The following is a 17,473-nucleotide window of genomic DNA, read 5'->3' as shown; positions in this document are numbered from 1 at the left end:
GGAGGACAATAAGGGCCAGAAGCTACATTATTCAAAATGGTAGAAAAGAAATGAAGACTATTTTAGCTCCATACAGTAGTATTCAGGCCCAGCCATTCTGTTGGTGTCTATAGTGGGCAGACCTTTTCCTCTGCTGCCAGGTTTTTGTTTTTCAGAGTCTCAGCTCGAACCTTGAAGGCTTCTGATGCTCTTAAGACGTTCTTGAGCATTGCAGCATGAGCTCATGGGGTCTTTTCATCTGTGCTTTCAAATAAGGTGGTTATGAGGTCACGGCGAGGCTCAGGTTTGTCACATGGGGATTTCCTCTCACGTCTGAAGTGCCTGCCTTTCTTCATCCTGTTGTCTGCGCAGGGTGCCACATTGTGCTTGTGTCGAGTAAGCAGATGTGCTGGAGTGCCATCCATTTGTAGACTGGCACAGAACACGCACTTCAGGTTGTTTTTATTAAACCTCCCCGTCAGAGGCGTTTTTCTTCCCCATTTTTATATTTCCTTTCTCCTTGAGAGGGAAAGTGCCCTTCTTGTCACCATCAGGCTTTTGTGTCACACGGTACACTCTCCAGCAAGGTCACATTTTTTTGTATGCTGACTGAAAGTAATGAAATTCAAGCGTGTGCACAGTGCACACCGGTCCTTCAGATGGAGAAGAGCTCTGTAGAAAACACTGACCTCTGTCTCATGAAACCCCAAATATGTCTCTTTGCTGCTATTGTGAGGTTTTTCCGAGTGCGAATGAACACATCTCACAGTGTACATTAACTTCTGTTAAGACGCTCACTTGCCAACTTGATTCTCATCATTATAACACACATTTTAGTTGATACCAATAAGCGGGAAATGACCTACATATGTAAATGTATGTAAATGATCACAACCTATTGTGTCCATTTTTTATAGAAATAATAAAAACATTGCACCAGGGCTTCTTACTCTACATTTCCAGCGGATGCTTGAAATAGCCAGTGAAGGGTTTTAGTGTTTGTAGGGAGTCTGGCCCTGCAGCTCTCACGGTTTTATTTACGGATTACTATTTATATTGTATTTATGAGGTCTTTTCTTACTATATTAAATTAACATGACCCATAAAAGCCTGATGTATCAAATATGCAAATGTTCAGTTAAAATAATATTCATACATATGTTTGCATTTCATATAATACCAAATGTTACCCAAAGTATGCAATGATCATAAATGGCAAAATTACTGTAGTAATTGGAATTAAATGGGGAAAAAAAAATAAAAAAATCTGTGCATTACTCAATCTTCCAGTGAAATGACGCACTTCTCTCTGGTGACGTATGCAACACTTCTCCAGTTATTTAGTGCACTTGAGCTCTGCTCCTTCGCAGTGGACTACAAGCGCACTTTCAAATTTCAAAATACAATCAACTCACGGCACAATACGGAAGAAACGATCTGTCGCGGTTTAGATTTTACCGTAACATTAAACGATGGTGTGACTGAGATAATGCCATATTAAATCAATGAGAAATCAATAGTTTGTGACTCTGATTCAAATCTGCAAATCAGTGCCAATAACCAGCTCTGGTTTGCATGCATTGTGATCAGGGTTTATAGCACACACCGACCATTACAGATGCTCACAGATTTCTCTAGTTCATAGTTCTACATTGCGAAATGATTGTTTGCTTGTAAATTGATGCACTCTTTGGTTCCCGCTGTGTTTTCTTTATAGATTGGCTTTGGACAGCATGGCCCCGGTGGTTATGCTCAGAACCAAGGTGGCTACTACGGACAACAGGGCCCTTCACCTCACGGAGGCCCCCAGCAGTCTCCATACCCCCAGCAGCCCTCCACTGGAGCGGCCTCTCAGCCCCCTTACTCCCAGCAACCCCCTGCTCCTCCCCATGGCCAGAGTGGGCCCCCTTATGGTCCCCCTCAGGGCCAGCCTCCGTACTCCCAGACTCCACAATCACAGTCAGGACAGCCACCCTTTCCCCAGTCCCAGGGTCCCCCTCAGTCCCAGGGTCCGTCTCAGGGCCAGCAGGGGTCCCAGCCCGGATACACTCAACCACCTTCGGCTCCAGGACAGCCTCCTCAGCAGCAGGGACCCTCACAACAGCCGCAGGGCCCGTCACAATCACAGCCGCCCGTCTCGGCACCCCCTCAGTCATCCCAGCAAGCTTCAGGACAGGGTCAGCCCTCACCGTACTCCCAAACCCCTCCACTGCAGTCTCAGCAGCAGTCGCCCTTCCAGCGCTTTCCTCCACCACCTCAGGTAAAAACCAAAATCAATATGGTGGGTTTTCACTTGGAGTTGAACGCCATCCGTGTTACCCTTTCAGAAGTGCGTCTACATTTAGTTGTCGTGACTTTATTCCTCAGGAGCTGTCTCAAGACTCCTTCAGCTCTCAGTCTTCAGCTCCTTCCTCCAATCAGCCCATGGGGTCCGGGAAGGGGGGTCCAGAGGAAACCATGCAGGGACGACCTTCCAGTCTTCCTGTGAGTCCCATGAGGGTTTCAAACCAGACTAACCTCATGCCGTGTTAGCTTTCAAAACAAAGATAAGCTGTCCTGATGAGGAAATCAGTTTTGTAGTGGTAACTCGTTGTTTACTTAATGGAATATCTGTAGTTGACCATTACAGACAGCATATAAAAACTCTGGGGGTAGACCTAAAAACTGTAAAAGCCTGAAACCTGACACAGCATCTTAAAAACATGGAGGTTGAGTATGAGGCCCTGCAAAAGACATGAGATGCGACCGCATCGCTCATAGATGTCTGTTTAGTGCATGTACATAGAAAAACAATGGAAAAGCAGCACATTGAAAGGGAAAAATGCATTCTGTGTGCACTGAGCTACACTCTGCAGAACTTTCTGTAGAGCCTTGCGTGAAAACTATTGCATCACTCTCTGTTTTTTGCACCTTAATGTTATTGTGGTGGTACTGACTTTCCTGATTTACCCAGCATAAACTTTATATCGTTCTACAAGTTGGTCACAAGGTTACTTCCAGTCCAAGATAAGCGTGGACGCCAAAATAGTTGAGCCATGCGAGATTAGTTGCTTTTGGAAACCAGGTCAGTGAAAACTCCAAGGTGTGCACATCATCTGTCAGGGTGAAAAACATTCAGGATGTGTGTGTGTTTATAGGTTAGCAGACACAAATAGCTCATTCAGAGCAACAGTGTCTCCGAAATTTCCAAATGAGTTGTGATAATTAATGAGAGAGAGAGAGAGGTGTCTAATAGAGAGCTGGAGGGCTGGAGAAGGAAAGAGGAGCGAGGGAGTCAACCGAGATCATTCAGTCTCTGTCAGTGGGGGATGCCCTCAGGATGTGATTTCCTCTTATTTCTCTTTTTATTTATATATTTCACTCTTACGTAGCGTAGCCTGTGACTGAGATTGGCAGAGATTTTATTCAATCCCAGGAATCCCCACGGTTGCCTGCGGGAAAGGCAGTAATGTAGCCCTCGATTGACCCCTTCTTCACTAGCATCTCCCACGTGCTCCACTCTCACGGTAGATTAGCCCCTACTGCTAACTGTAGCCCGGCCGGCACCAAAGGTACAACACCTCCAAATCACTACCTGACCTGCGAGCGTGTTATCCAGCTGTGTAACAAAAACTGCTTGAAGCTTGCATGCTGAGAAGCAATACTGGGTTATTTGTATTGTTACATGGTGTTTTGTTTAAAGGTCTACACATGGAACTCCTTGCTGCTTCAACTTCTACAAGGATTAAGTCCTGATGCAAAAACATTGTTCTTTCGCCTCCTGGAAATAGCCCAATGAGACTTCTGGGTTTTTTAGGGCTAGTCTTCATTTGTTGGGTTTTGAGGACTGATTTCATGCACGTTGGTGTGGATTAAAGCTGGCAACTACAGAGAGTTTTCAGCGAGTCGATAGGAACCAGTCTGACTGGGTGAGCTGGTTTCCTGATAATCGTTGCTTCATCGCAACGAATGAACACGTCTAGCAACCGCACACTTTGTCAGCTCTCTGTGAACGGTTTGTTTTTGTTTATGATGTGATGTCTCCACTGAATGATATTTACAGTATTCCCAACCGTTTGATTCAGTAGTGCCTGTATTTTGTTTTGTGTAGGTTATCAGTAAAACTAAATTGGTGGTTTGACATGACGTCGGAATTAATTTCTTTTTACTTTATCATTCTACATTATTAAAACAAACAAGAGTCTTTTTTAATCATCTTAAATGTAAGTTGCTCGACCTAAGAATCAATTTTCTCTTTGGTTTGACATCAGTGAGGCCACACATGCATGTATAATGTGCAGGGATACTGGTATTACTAGTACTTTTCTAAAATCTTGTTAATGGTTTAAGCAGTAACTTATCAGTCCAGGTTGAGATTAGCATTTGAAAACACTTGTACAATAAAAGTAGTCCTAGTGATGCAGCGAGCAATACCGCTAGAGCAATGATTGATTATAGCTGTCTGCTACTGATGTTGGCTCTGATTGGGTACGTAGAAGTTAAAACAGTGGTCATCAACCCTTTTTACTTGAAGGCCCTCCAAGAGTTCACCAAAAATGGTGTCATAGTTTAATCACTCTCATGTTGTTCCAGCCGTGTGTGAGTTTCTGTCTTCTGTTGAACACAAAGTTGTTTTAAAAGACTTGGTAACCAAACAGTTGCTGATAGCCATTGACTTGAGTAGTATTTTTTTGCCTACTATGGAAGTCAGTGTTCAATACTAACAGCATATCTTTGGTTACCGACAGTCTTCAATATATATATTTTTTTGTTCAAGAGTTTGCGTCAACATGAGGAGTAAATTATGTTCACTTTCTTTTTTGGGTGAACTATCCCTGTGCCCCCCTTGGATTATTTTGGGCCTTTACTCCTCGGTTAGGAACCACCATGTTAAAGGGGCTGTGATTGGCAATTATATTGACAACAAAATTAATTGGACTTATGGGTTTTTGTTGGCAAGATGCTACCTTTCATGTGCTTGCATTTGTTTTTACTTAATACCCATTTGGTGTAGTCCTCCGTAGACACGCTCTGGTTTACCATAATGTCTCTGTCATATGTACGCTGATGCACGCCAAGACGGAAAACGACAGAAAGCTGGAGCCGATTCTCCAGATTGTGTCTTCATTGGCAGAAAGACTGGGCATCTTTTGCCGTGATCTTGATTAATTAGTTTTGAATTATGCTTTTTCTTTTAATTTCCCAAATTAATCTCAATGCAGAGTGGTTCATATCAGTCGAGGATCAAATCAAGTCCTCTTCCCTTTGGTTGATGATAATGGTGTTTCTGTCCGTGTATACGAGCGACACAGATCTGGCTTGGGGAGATTCCAGTGGCCTGTGATTTCAATTGTGGGACGCTCTGGAAGTGATATATCCTCTCTGTGCGTGAGAGAACATGAACACTTCTAATCTCCTCCAGTTCTTTTCTAATGGCCTTTTGTGGCCCTTCCTCAAAGTGCAGCTTATCCCAAGCAGTGTCCGCCCCCCTCTGTACTGCTAAACTCCACCGTGACTTCAGGGGTTCGTCACCCTCAGTCCTTCACTTCCCACACTGCTATTATATCTCTCTCACACGCTTTCTTCAAAGTCAAAATCCTCACTTAAAGTCAGCTTTCGTCCATAATCTTTTGATGGCTTCTTATTCTGAGATGTATATTAAGTCAGTGGGCTCGGGCCTGGAGGGGAAGGTCACATGTTAGTCACATGCTTGCTCGTTTTTCCCCCTCTTTCTCCCAGAGGAAATGTTTTATGGAGTAGTAATTCCGACTCAGAGGCACCCGGCCTGTTGGGAAAACAAGAGAGATGCTAAGAGAAAATGGGACTGGAATATTTTGTGTGTAACAATTCAATGATTGTGATGCATCACACTATAATAATTGTGTGCAGTCTTTGATATGTAAAAATATTCAGAAGACCTTTTATTAACCCCCTGGAGCTGTGTGGAGCACTTTTTATGATGGATGGATGCACTTTTTTTGGGCTTCAAAATCACTGCCCCCTTTCACTGCCATTATAAAGCCATTATAAAAGTCAGGACATTTTTATTTTAAATTTTTGATTGAATCCGTCTGAAAGAAGAAAGTCATATACATCTAGGATGGCTTTAGGGCGAGTAAATCATGGGGTCATTTTCTTTTTTGGGAGAACTATACCTTAAACCCATTTCCCGGCAGCCCCCGAAGCTTTTTTTCACAAAATTTTCATGGAATTCAAAATATTTATTGTATGAATATCTGAACGTGAAATGTCAAAAAAGAGAACCAAGCCTTTGACGAAAATATCTAATTTTCGTCAAAGACTACATCTGAATCCGATTCATAACAATCAAAACTTCGATGGAGTCCATTGCTTCCGTCAACAGCCTTTTTTACTATGCTGTTTAATTCTTGAAAATCGCGTTATTTTGCTTATACGTGCAGTCGCGTTTTCTTTGACGTGTTTTGATCCAGGGAATCAGTGTTCTTTCAGAAGATGTGTAATAGTGCCCCCTAACAGTGAAAGCATTCGAAACAATTCTGTCAATGGTGGGGGAAGAGTTAATAAGTCATTTTAAACTAGTTATTATGTAACTTAGCTGCAAAAATTTAGTAAGTAACACTGTGTTGAAAGGAGATGGATGTTTAGTTGGGAAAGAGGGCATCGGGATGGATTGAGGCAGGATATTGAGGATGAAGCGAGGAAATGAAAGAGAAGAGAGGAAAAGTGTATTGGAGAGAGAGAGAGACTGAACCATTTTCACACAGGAACCCCAGCGGCTGACATAATTTCAAGACCACCCGCATTTTTGTCCAATCTCTAGACCGCGAGCGCCAGTGCCAAGTGCTCCAGTACTGTCAGATGTCCTCGACTCTTTCCATCCGTCTCTCCTCTCCCTTTCTGCCCTGTTCCTTTTCACTTAGTTTCCCATCTAACAGCTTTGTCCTTGTTGCGTTTTTTTTTTTTTTACGCTCTCTTTGTTGTGCTGTCTGGTTGCAGAAAGTGGCGTATTTGTTTCTATTTTTATTCTTGCAGCTTTTATATTTATTAATAGTGTTTGCTAAGGCAAGCATTACGGTTATACTCGCACATGCTTCGTGTTAGTGACTTCAACAACTGTATTTTACCTGTTTTAGCTACATGAATGATGCCTCAGAAAATGTAGCTTGAGGAAAAACTGATAGTATTTTGCTAAAAGTATGAAGAAGAGTGCTTACGCAATAATAATATTCTGACTTCTCAAAGACTTTATTTCTTAGAGATACTCCACCCCAAAATTAAATTATCATTAATCACTTACCCCATGTCGTTCCAAACCAGTAAAAGCTTCATTCATCTTCAGAACACAATTTAAGATATTTTGGATTTAAACCGGGAGGCTTGTGACTGTCAAGTAACTTGGACTGTCAAGGTCCCGGAAAGTAGGAAAAGCATCATCGGAGTAGTCCGTCTGCCGTCAGTGATGCAACCGTAATGTTATGAAGCTACAAGAATACTTTTTGAATGCGAAGAAAAGAAAAATAGCGACTTTATTCATAAATTAGTCTGCTGAGTCTCTCCACATCTCGATAGCGCCATTTTGGAGAACATCCACTGAACGCAAGCAGCTTGCGCTCATGCGCTGTTTTTGTTCAAATCAAAGTTTAAAAAAAGGTAGATCAAAGAGTCATTGTTTCGCGGCTGACACAGAAGAGCGTAAGCTGCTTGCGTTCAGTGCATGCCCCTCCCCCCTCAGAAATTAAATTCCGCTTTACAAGTGCCTCCTGCTGGCAGAAAATTAATTTGCATAAATATGTCGCCAAAAATAGAGTGGAAGGCTGTGGGAAACACTGCTTCTGTTATGAATATTATTCAATATTTTAATTTAAATGTCAGATTGAAATGAATGCTGTTATTAGAGTAGTTAATCGTTAGCATAAGTGCGGCTAATATAATGAACATTAGAATGACGTTTCTTTATTAACTATTTAATGCTCCAAAACATTTATTAGGTTGAAAAACAAGAGGACCTGATACTATTTACTATTTTTACACAAAAGAGGCTTTTAAATGAATTGTGAATGTAAAATATGCGTTTTAGAGAATTAACAAATGGTTAACATTGTGTTATATCAGTCAGAAAAGCTGTTTGTTTGTTTTTTCATCTAACTTCGATGTTATTCTTCACTGAATAAATCTCAAATGATTTCAAAAGCCCCTTAAAATTAAATATATATATACTTTTTTTTAGTTGATTGTTTTTTTTAGCAGCTGGTTTATTAGTCTGCTGTCACTTTAAGACCGACTGCACACATCTAATATACTGACTTTCACTTTTTACCAGTGTATATGTTTCATTGTTGACATTGACAGTCGGCTGTGTCTGCATGAATAGTTCTTCTTTTGACAGCTTATTGTGCTTAATAACTCTATAAAACAAGATGCATGTCAACTATGTACTGTGATCTAAAATCTCAGATTGACACTTTATACCATCGCCACAGTATTTATTGTGATACTGCCTTATTATTTGGGACCTTTTGACTCTCCTTGGCTCTTACAGCGCTCTGGCAGTTACTCAGAACACACTAGCATTGTAGGGGCGTTTTGCATATTAACAAAAACTGTTCACAGTTTCTCCAGAAGGAAATCTAATCTAATATGAGTGTATATTTCTGCTGCAATCTTTTAGAATAACACTGTCCCTTTTTAACTGTAAACCGGTTGTTTTTCCGTCTCTGTGTGAACTGAATGCTGTTGAAGGCAGCGGTTCAGTGCAGCTCTCGTCCTGTTTTGCACGGCTGTGCTGTTGCAGTATTCAGAGTCTGGGGCGTGTTTCCTGTTGCTATTCTGGGTCTTCCTGTGTGCGCGTGGCTTATTCAGGTTCAGGGGCCGTTGCTCTCGTTCATGTGCTCTCTGTTGCACACACAGTTGTTCCCTCGTCCTCTCCGTTAGTGTAATCAAGCAGGATGCAAGAAGAGCTGCAGTATTTGCTTTGTTTCAAGGATTCATACATCAAATATGTTTCACTTGTAGTTTTTTCTGTCTTTTCATGCTCTCCTTCCATTCCTTCGTCATCTCTCTTGCTTTCTTGTTCACACACACCCACTCTGAGCTCTCCAGCCCCCCGCCCCCCCCCTCTTCTATCTCTCTCACTCTCTCTCTCTCTCTCTCTCTCTCTCTCTCTCTCTCTCTGCTCTCTCTCTCTCTCTCTCTCTCTCTCAGTGCTTCTGCTCGGCTGACGACAGCACAAAGGCCGTATCTCACTGCAGCACTCTCCTATTATTCCTGTTTCTCCTAGTCGTTCCTCTTCCATACTTTTCTGAACGGCATCAATCCAGTGTTTTTATTTAGTGATTTTTTTTTTTTTTGTGTAGGTTTGCAGCTGGGGATAAAAGTTTAAAACCCTTTCTTATTTGTGTTTTTAAAATTCCACTAGTGCGTTATATTCCTGATGTTTGGTAATGTTACTGGTTCTGAAACGGACTGGAAATATCAACTGGAAGATTCTGCTGTGCTGTTTACACCTCTTCATATCCGTGGTGTAATTTAGATTAAGCGGCTAGCATACAGCCACAGTGTGATGCAGGCGGATGTGTTTCCAGTGTAGTCTTTGAATACAATGAATGTTTTTCATGTTGTCATGTGCATGTATAAGGTGCAGTTCTGTGATGCTATTGGATTTATACTGGTTTGCATGGATTTACCATTGAGATGTGCCTTATGCAATCCAATTTCTATTCATTTACTGATTGAAGACTTTTTTTTTTTGGTGATATTTTATTATTTTAGCTTGTGATGCTCATAATAATTTGCACTGATGCTGAAGGCACCCATTCACTATGCACCTGGTCACATGAACTAAATTTGCAAAGGTGCATGCTCCGTTGTTAATAGTGTAGCATTCATGCATAAGTCACAAATCAAACAGCTTTCAGTTGGTCACCACCGCAAATCCTTGTGACCAACTTGAAAATGTTTCGAAATCTGAACACCTTATCATTTAAAAGGTGTAATCGGAGTACATTTTGCAATTAATTTCAAACTGAAGAAGCATGAAAAGAAAAAGCAAATTTACCAGATTCTGCGTAAACGCAATGGCCAAGAATGTACGTAAAGAATAGTTAGAGCATGGGAATGGTTAGGTAGACTTGTAACCAGATTCCCATTTAAACCCCTTACGTTTCTCAGATCTGAAATCTCTGGTCTCTTATGCTCAGTTTTTGCGCGCTCGTCTCTGCGACTCTGCTGTGGGAGGGGCATTGCTCTGGAGTAGAGGAGGAGGCAGACATGCTGTTTTTTTCCTCTTCTTTCTGTGTCAGGCTCCCAGCCCCCCAGTATCCACCTCTCCTCCCTTCTCCGTCTCTGTTTCCACCCAGACGGGGCGGCTGCCTCCTCCACCAAAGCATCTGTGGTTCCCGCTACCATTGTGACCCACACAATAGACCCCCAATGTGGTCACACAGCGAACCCCTCCCAGCCTTTGTCGGATCCATCTAGATGCACGTCAGTAAATGCTTTTATTTACAGCTCTGAGAGCGACACTGAAGGATATTTTAACTTTTGGAAACCCTCAGTTGTTACAATAATTTGAACACATTGATGTAGTGTAGTTATAATTAAGCAAAAAATGACGACAAATGTGAGTGTTCGGCAGACTGTGGCTCGGCAGCTCCAGCTTTGATTGGTTTACTGCTAAATCCAATCACAGACATTCAATCACTCTTAGAGAGAGTGGCCGTGTCATATAGTGCAACAGTCGGCTTTCCGGAAAGAAATCCCGTTCATTTTCCCCATGGATAAATTGAGTTTTCAAAACACGCCAGGAACTCTGAAGTTAAGTGATGATGAACGTTTCAGTAAATGCCTGAAGTCAGTGTGATTTCAACTCACTGAAGAATTTGTTGAAAAAATTTGCTAAAACTATGCTAAATTGCAGAGTTCCAAGTGAAGAACTCAATTACCCATAATACTGATGAAATATCCACCAATCAGAGAGGTCACTGTTACTTTAGAAACACTGCCAACTGTAGCAGTCCCATAAATCATTGGAAATGAATAGCAGCATAATTGTCAGTCTCTCTAAAGTCTCTCTCTACAGTATAAGTCGCATCAGTCCAAAAATACATCATGATGAGGAAAAAAACATATAAGTCGCACCGGACTATGTCGCATTTATTTAGACCCAAGAACCCAGAGAAAAAATTACCGTCTACAGCCGCGAGAGGGCACTCTATGCTGCTCCGTTGTAGACTACAGGAGAACTGAGCAGCATAGAGCCCCCTCTTGTGGCTGTAGACGGTAATGTTTACTCTTGGTTCATTTCTCTCGGTTCATGTCTCATTAGTTTTGATAAGTCGCAGCCAAACTATGAAAAAAAGTGTGACTTATAGTCTGGAAAATACGAGATATATATATATATATATATATATATATATATATATATATATATATATATATAATTAATTAATTAATTAATTTATCCAAAAAACGATACTTAAGTAGTTTACATAAATTAAATACAGAAAATAAAAATAGCTTTTTAACCCGATTAAGGGAATAATCAATCTGTTATCAAAATATTCGTTAGTCGCTGCACTACTTTGAATCAAATTTTGAGATGTGATTGATCTCAATTGATGACAAAAAATAAATAAATAAATAAGCAAGCCCAGCCCAGGTGACAAATTAAATTAAATTTATGCATTTAGCAGACAATTTTATCCAAAGCGACTTTCATTGCATTTAAGCTAACATCTTTCTCCTAACAAATGCAGTAAGTAAAGCAAAAGTAATGTAACGCAGTTTTTATGTAGTAACGTAATATTTTAATGCATTACTTTTAAAATAAACTTTCCCCAACACTGCTCTGAGACGAGCAATATTAACTTCTTCATTATTATCGTAGTACAAGCAGGGTGTGACTATTGGTCGGTTTGGTATTAGTCCTGCCCCTCCTCCACTGTGATTGGACGGCTAACTGAAGGACCGTAATGAATAATGCCATTCTCCTTTTGGAAACAATTGAAGAAATACCTTAGCTTAGGGGGAAATACACTTTGGCATAAGAATGAAAAAGTGAGCAGTCACTTGCCTTCAAACACAGTCTCAATCACGTTAGTATTTATATATTCCAGGCCTTTTTTGTGGCTATGTGCAGACAGTCCAGGCTGGGCATCAGTACTCAGAAGTGATTAATGTTGTAAACTAGAGCCGGACTGATATGTATTTTTGCCAATATCATCGGCCGATATGAGCCTGTCACCGATATATCGGTATCAGCGAATATGCCGCTGATTTTTTTTTTTACATAATGCAGATAAAATGCTTGAAATGGTGTACCTACTTAGTTTGTCCAGCAGAGCGTGCTCCATTGTTTGCTACTGGGGACCTAGATGAAACGTTGTTGTTTTTTGTTGTTGTTTTTTTTTAATGGAAAAACATTGAAACTTTGAATGGCCATATCTCCATAATGACATGGAGAATCACACCAAATTCAGGGGATCCCTTCAGCTTGAGGAACCCACTGGAAAACAATCATAGTGTACATCTAGAGGTCCGCTCTCGAATGAGTTCACCCCCGCGTCGATAACTCCCATGGTTCGGGAGTTTTTAATTAATATTGTATCTATTTTCAATTTTATACAATAAACACTATGCAGTGTTATTTTCACTAATTGTTACATTTCTGTATTTGAATACTACCAACCTTATTTTATTTTTAATGCATTGTGTTGTATTTACCTATGCTTGTAATTTGTGTATTTGTTCTTATATTTACTGGCTGTTCTCTTGTCTCTTTAATCATGTTAAAACTTTCGTATACAATGTGGCCATTGAATGCTTGAGTCTGATTGGCTGATGAAATTTCTGATGTGTGCAATTATTTTCTGTGAAACGCACAGCGAACGTAGTTCCAGGCAGCTGTCTTGACCGCATTACAGTTCAATATCACTTCGCATAGTTAACTGTGTAAAAATGGTCACGCTGTTTGAACAAAAATGTGTTGTCAGCACTGCCCTGACGCTTTTATCAGTTAGCCTATATAGTGTAGCAACTTAAAGGATACAAATTACATTTCTCACTAGTATGGTAATAACAGCGCTGTTAAGAAGACTGTAGAGGGACGCACAGAGCTAGCCTTATTCACAAAAGCCTTTCTTTTTCTCTCTCTGTGTCTTTGTCTCTCGCTTTTTTTCTAATAACTTCATTAATAACTGCATTAGAATGCTACCAATGGCTCAAGCCTCAACGCTTTAAAACGATGTTTTGGTACTTACAAAAGAGGCACTGGATGAGATGCGGAAGAAATAGTCCTACTCACAATAGTGATTTAAGTACAAAACCCGGACAAATCACTTTAAATCATCTTCAAATCCGTAGTATACACGGAATAATTGACTGCGGGCCATTAAATTATTAGAAAAATAATGCACACCTGAGGCGGTGATGACGGTAAGATCAACTTACTTAGTTAATCTAGTAGTATTTGCTGTGGTATCAAACAAAAAACTTCGCTTTAAGTAATGAATGGACAGCAAGTTAAATATATTTTTTTTCTGTCGTTCAAAAACTTTAATGTAATTTTAACTGTGAGATTTGTGATCCGTTGAACAAGTATATACACTAAGAATATCGGCCGATATATCGATATTGGCCTTTTTTTTACCCACTAATATCGGTATCGGTCGGGCTTTAATTAAAACTAATTCTGTGACTGAATATTACAATAGTATTGTCTTATTTTAATTATTTATTATTATTATTATTATTATTATTATTATTATTATTATTAGTAGTAGTAGTAGTAGTATTTTGATTAATTTTTACTAAATGTATTTCACAGTGAAATATTACAATAGTATTGTGATATTTTGTTAAATGTTTGTTAATGTTATTACACAGCCATAGTTAGTGGTTCTAGCCCATTAAACAGTCACATCGTTGTGGATGGTTGCCATTGCTTGGCGGTTGCTAGCGTGGTGTGGGCGGTTGCTAGGTTGAAGGATGCTTACTAACACGAGTCCAGAGAGGTAGGTACTCTGCTTCTAGAGTATGAGCGGAAGATCAGCAGATGCCAATCAGAGATGGATGCACAGAGCCTGATTGCATCCCTGACCCTAACATCAGCAGCAGCAGCACCAGTGTGAGTGAAGCTCGGCCAGAGGAGAGGAGAGGAGTGTGTGTGCAGTAATGGCTCCTCTCATCTCTCCTCTCTGTCGGTGGGCTGTGGCTCCCTCTCATGGCTGACCGATGCACAGCCACTGCTCTCTACACTGGGGACACTTCCTCCCTAAATCCTGCTCCGATGTGGGTGTGAAGAGCTAGAATCAGTGGCTGTGTAAACGTGCAGTGACTGTACTTCGTGTGTGTGTGTGTGTGTGTGTGTGTTTTCCGTCCTCTCTTCCTCCCTCCCGCTCTGGTTTTCCTCATTCAGAGAGCCGTGAGAGTCTGTGACTGCTCTTCTGAACCGCAGGGTTTCCCCTCGCCCCCTCACGACCATCACAGACAGACTCCTCACATCAGAGTAGAGCTTGTGAGCGAATCCAGGCTTCTGGGATTGAGTCTCGCTGTGGTGTCTGTCAAACAACATGGCTGCCGAAGTCAGACTGTCCTGCTTTATGAAAAACATGTTATGTGTGTTTTTTTTTTTAGAGTAACTGAAGTAATTTGCGTCAGAAATGTTGTTGGAACAGCTGAAGTGTTGTAAATAGACCCCGTCGTCTCTGTTTTGAGCTGACAGACAGACTAGCACTGCTGCTAGTTTCAGCATAAAATGGCTGCCACAAAGATACCAGAAAAGTCTCACAGTATTTACAGACATTATGAGCCAGCTAATCGCTTTTTTCCCTGTTTTATTTAAAAAATAATGTTTTGTTCTAGGGTGATCATTTGGCTACCCTTGTGAATTAAACGTGTGGTCAGGGGCTGTAGTTTAGCAGGTTTGTGCTAAGTTACTGTTGTTTCACAAGCCAACCAAAAACATCTGTGTTTGGGAGTTTTTGTAGTTGCTCGGCTGAATGTGGCACTAAAACAATTGCCAGTCAACCAGTTTAGTTTTCTTCTTCAGAGGACGAACGAAAGTAATGTTCTGGATAAGTGTATGTGATCCGAAGCTCTGAAGGCCTCAGCAGAAGAGTCTCAGTGTTACCTTCACCAAAAAATAATAGTCAGCAAAAGTGAGAGAGATTCAGCTTCATCTGGCAGACTTTTGCCAACAAATAATTGCTCATTTGCATAAACTGCTGTCGTTTACATGTACTACCGACATTGTAACAATACAAAGCTTGTTGAAGTTTGCTTGTTACAGTTCAAATTTATTGAATTAAAATTGTATTCAATAAATGCATTCAAAATATCCTCCTATACTTTTTTTTTTATCTTCCCGAGATGAAACCATCCGCAGTCGATTGAGAGGCTATTCTCACGTCACGTTTGAAAACGCCGACCGCGTCTCTTTCTCCTCAGAAGCACTGCAGTGGTGTATGCCCTTGCGACGCAATCATGAGCCACTTTCTCCCTGAAGAAGGCGAAGAAGTTTCAGCGAAGGTTAAATGGATTTCCAGAGGACAGTGGGCAGATTTAGCCAGGATGCCGAGGTCACACCTCTACTCTTGTCGAAAGACATCCTGGGATTTTTAATGACCACAGAGAGTCAGGACCTCCATTTAACGTCTCATCCGAAGGACGGTGCTTGTTGACAGTATAGTGTCCCCATCACCACACTGGGGCGCTAGGACCCACAAAGACCACAGGGTGAGCGCCCCCTGCTGACCTCACTAGCACCTCTTCCAGCAGATACAGGAGGTGTCCCATCTCGCCTGAAATACTTTTAAAACTACATTTCATGACACCATAACAGTAATATTTAGAAAATTATCTGAATAAAAATGGTGGTTGAAATCACAATGCTGCGTGAACTCAACTGGCAGTAGCCCTTCCCATAACGCAAATTCACGTTTGTTGTGAAGTTACTTTTACGCGCGAATGAAGCAGAATAACAAAAAAATTTAATTCACGCGAAAAGCGCGATTTATTCATGCAAGTCGCGTCTGGTGTGAATGCACAGTCAGCCCTGATTAGCTGCAGAGTGATAGCTGCTGGCTGTAGTTGAAGATATTTAACATTTTTAAATAATGCACTTGAGCGCGCAAAACACAAGACGTAAAGAGCCTCAGTGTTTCATAGCCACTCGTTCGGTATGCGCAAGAAAAGTTTACTCCCACTGACAATCCCACATGTCTTGCCGAGATGGCGGATATTTCACAGGGATGTGTGTGTGTGATCGTGTTTGTTCCACATCGCATTTCCAGGAGCATTTAGCTACTTCCAGAGAAATGAATGGATCTCTATTGACCTCTGCTGGATGTATGTAGTAATTACACTTTTCTTTTCCCCTCAAAATGTATTTCCTACAGATTTTCTGTAAGCAGCAGATGGCAGAACACTGCCCAAACACCTAGATCAGTATCCAGAAACAAATTGTTGACTATTTAAAAACTATTTAAGTCTTCAGAGTTCTGTGGGTTTGGTTTCTGTGTGCACAGGAATGTGATGATAGCACCACGATGCTTTCTAAAAAGCCTTGCATTTTTTTTTTGTCCTTTGTGAACTCTGATGTTAATGAGGAAGCTGCAGAGTTGTGACACAGCGCAAGCTCAAGTGTCTGAACAGACTTAACCGTTAATCGTCAGACAAAACTAAATCGTAACAATTCTTAGCTAAATTGCAGAAGTGTCCTTGTGATTTGTTCTGGGGTTTGTGTGCGCACAGACACGGTCCTTAGAGTCTCTTCATTAATTAATGTCCTCGCTTTGGGATCAGTGATGCTTTAAGATCATATTCCCAAGAGCCATTGTGTCATGTTGTGGTCATATACACACACACACACACACACACACACACATTGATAAACACCTTCCTCATGGGTCACATACACCGGAATCTCCTCTTAGATGCACACATGCCAACATAAACACAAATCCATCGAGGATCGTTTCCTGTTAGGAGAGCAGAGCTGGGTCATACAGACACTATGTGTGTGTGTGTGTGTGTCAGTTAAACCCGTCTGAATCAGCGTCCTCCTCCTGTCTCTCCCTCTGGGGTTTCTCCAGCAGGTCACAGCCCAAATATAGCAGCGGGCGCCGTTTCAAGTGCAAAACCGCCGACTTTGGGGCCGCAGCCAGTCTGCGAGTGTGAGATTTCTGAGGGAATACTTGGCTGTGTGTCAACTATTATGTCAGTGTATGTGTGTGTGTTAGTGTGTTTCTTGTTCCACTCCCACTTCTTTTTCCCTTTCACTCTCTGAACTGACTGGCAGATGAGCTTGCAAATTTTCACTGAACACATGCGCTCCACGTGACACGAGTTGAGTGTGTAAATATTCCCACACACACACACACACACACACACTCCTCCACCGGGAGGCTTTATAACTGACTGCCAGATTGATTTCGGCATCACAGCCCATATGGACTCGCTGCTCATTTCACTCAGGCTTGTTTTCAGGCTAAACCATCAATAATCAAAGACACATGGTGGCTTGAAATATCATGTT

General features: G+C 41.2%; 1 protein-coding gene across 4 annotated transcripts in view; it reads left to right on the top strand.

Moving 5' to 3' along the window:
* The window catches only part of LOC127935065 (AT-rich interactive domain-containing protein 1A), a 55,206-nt gene that overhangs the window by 17,899 nt on the left and 19,834 nt on the right, over positions 1–17,473 (top strand). For 2 of the 4 annotated variants that reach the window (XM_052532652.1, XM_052532653.1), the window contains exons 3-4: positions 1,697–2,239; positions 2,347–2,463. The exons of 1 other annotated variant lie outside the window; for it this stretch is intronic. In XM_052532652.1, the coding sequence (XP_052388612.1) occupies positions 1,697–2,239; positions 2,347–2,463 (660 nt within the window). The remainder of the gene's footprint in view (positions 1–1,696; positions 2,240–2,346; positions 2,464–17,473) is intronic. One more of the 4 variants, XM_052532654.1, reaches the window with a different exon arrangement.

The sequence above is a fragment of the Carassius gibelio genome, chromosome A19, assembly GCF_023724105.1.
Source record: "Carassius gibelio isolate Cgi1373 ecotype wild population from Czech Republic chromosome A19, carGib1.2-hapl.c, whole genome shotgun sequence".
Taxonomy (NCBI): domain Eukaryota; kingdom Metazoa; phylum Chordata; class Actinopteri; order Cypriniformes; family Cyprinidae; genus Carassius; species Carassius gibelio.
Note: the sequence above shows the minus strand (reverse complement) of the source record. Positions and strands in the feature narration are given on the sequence as shown.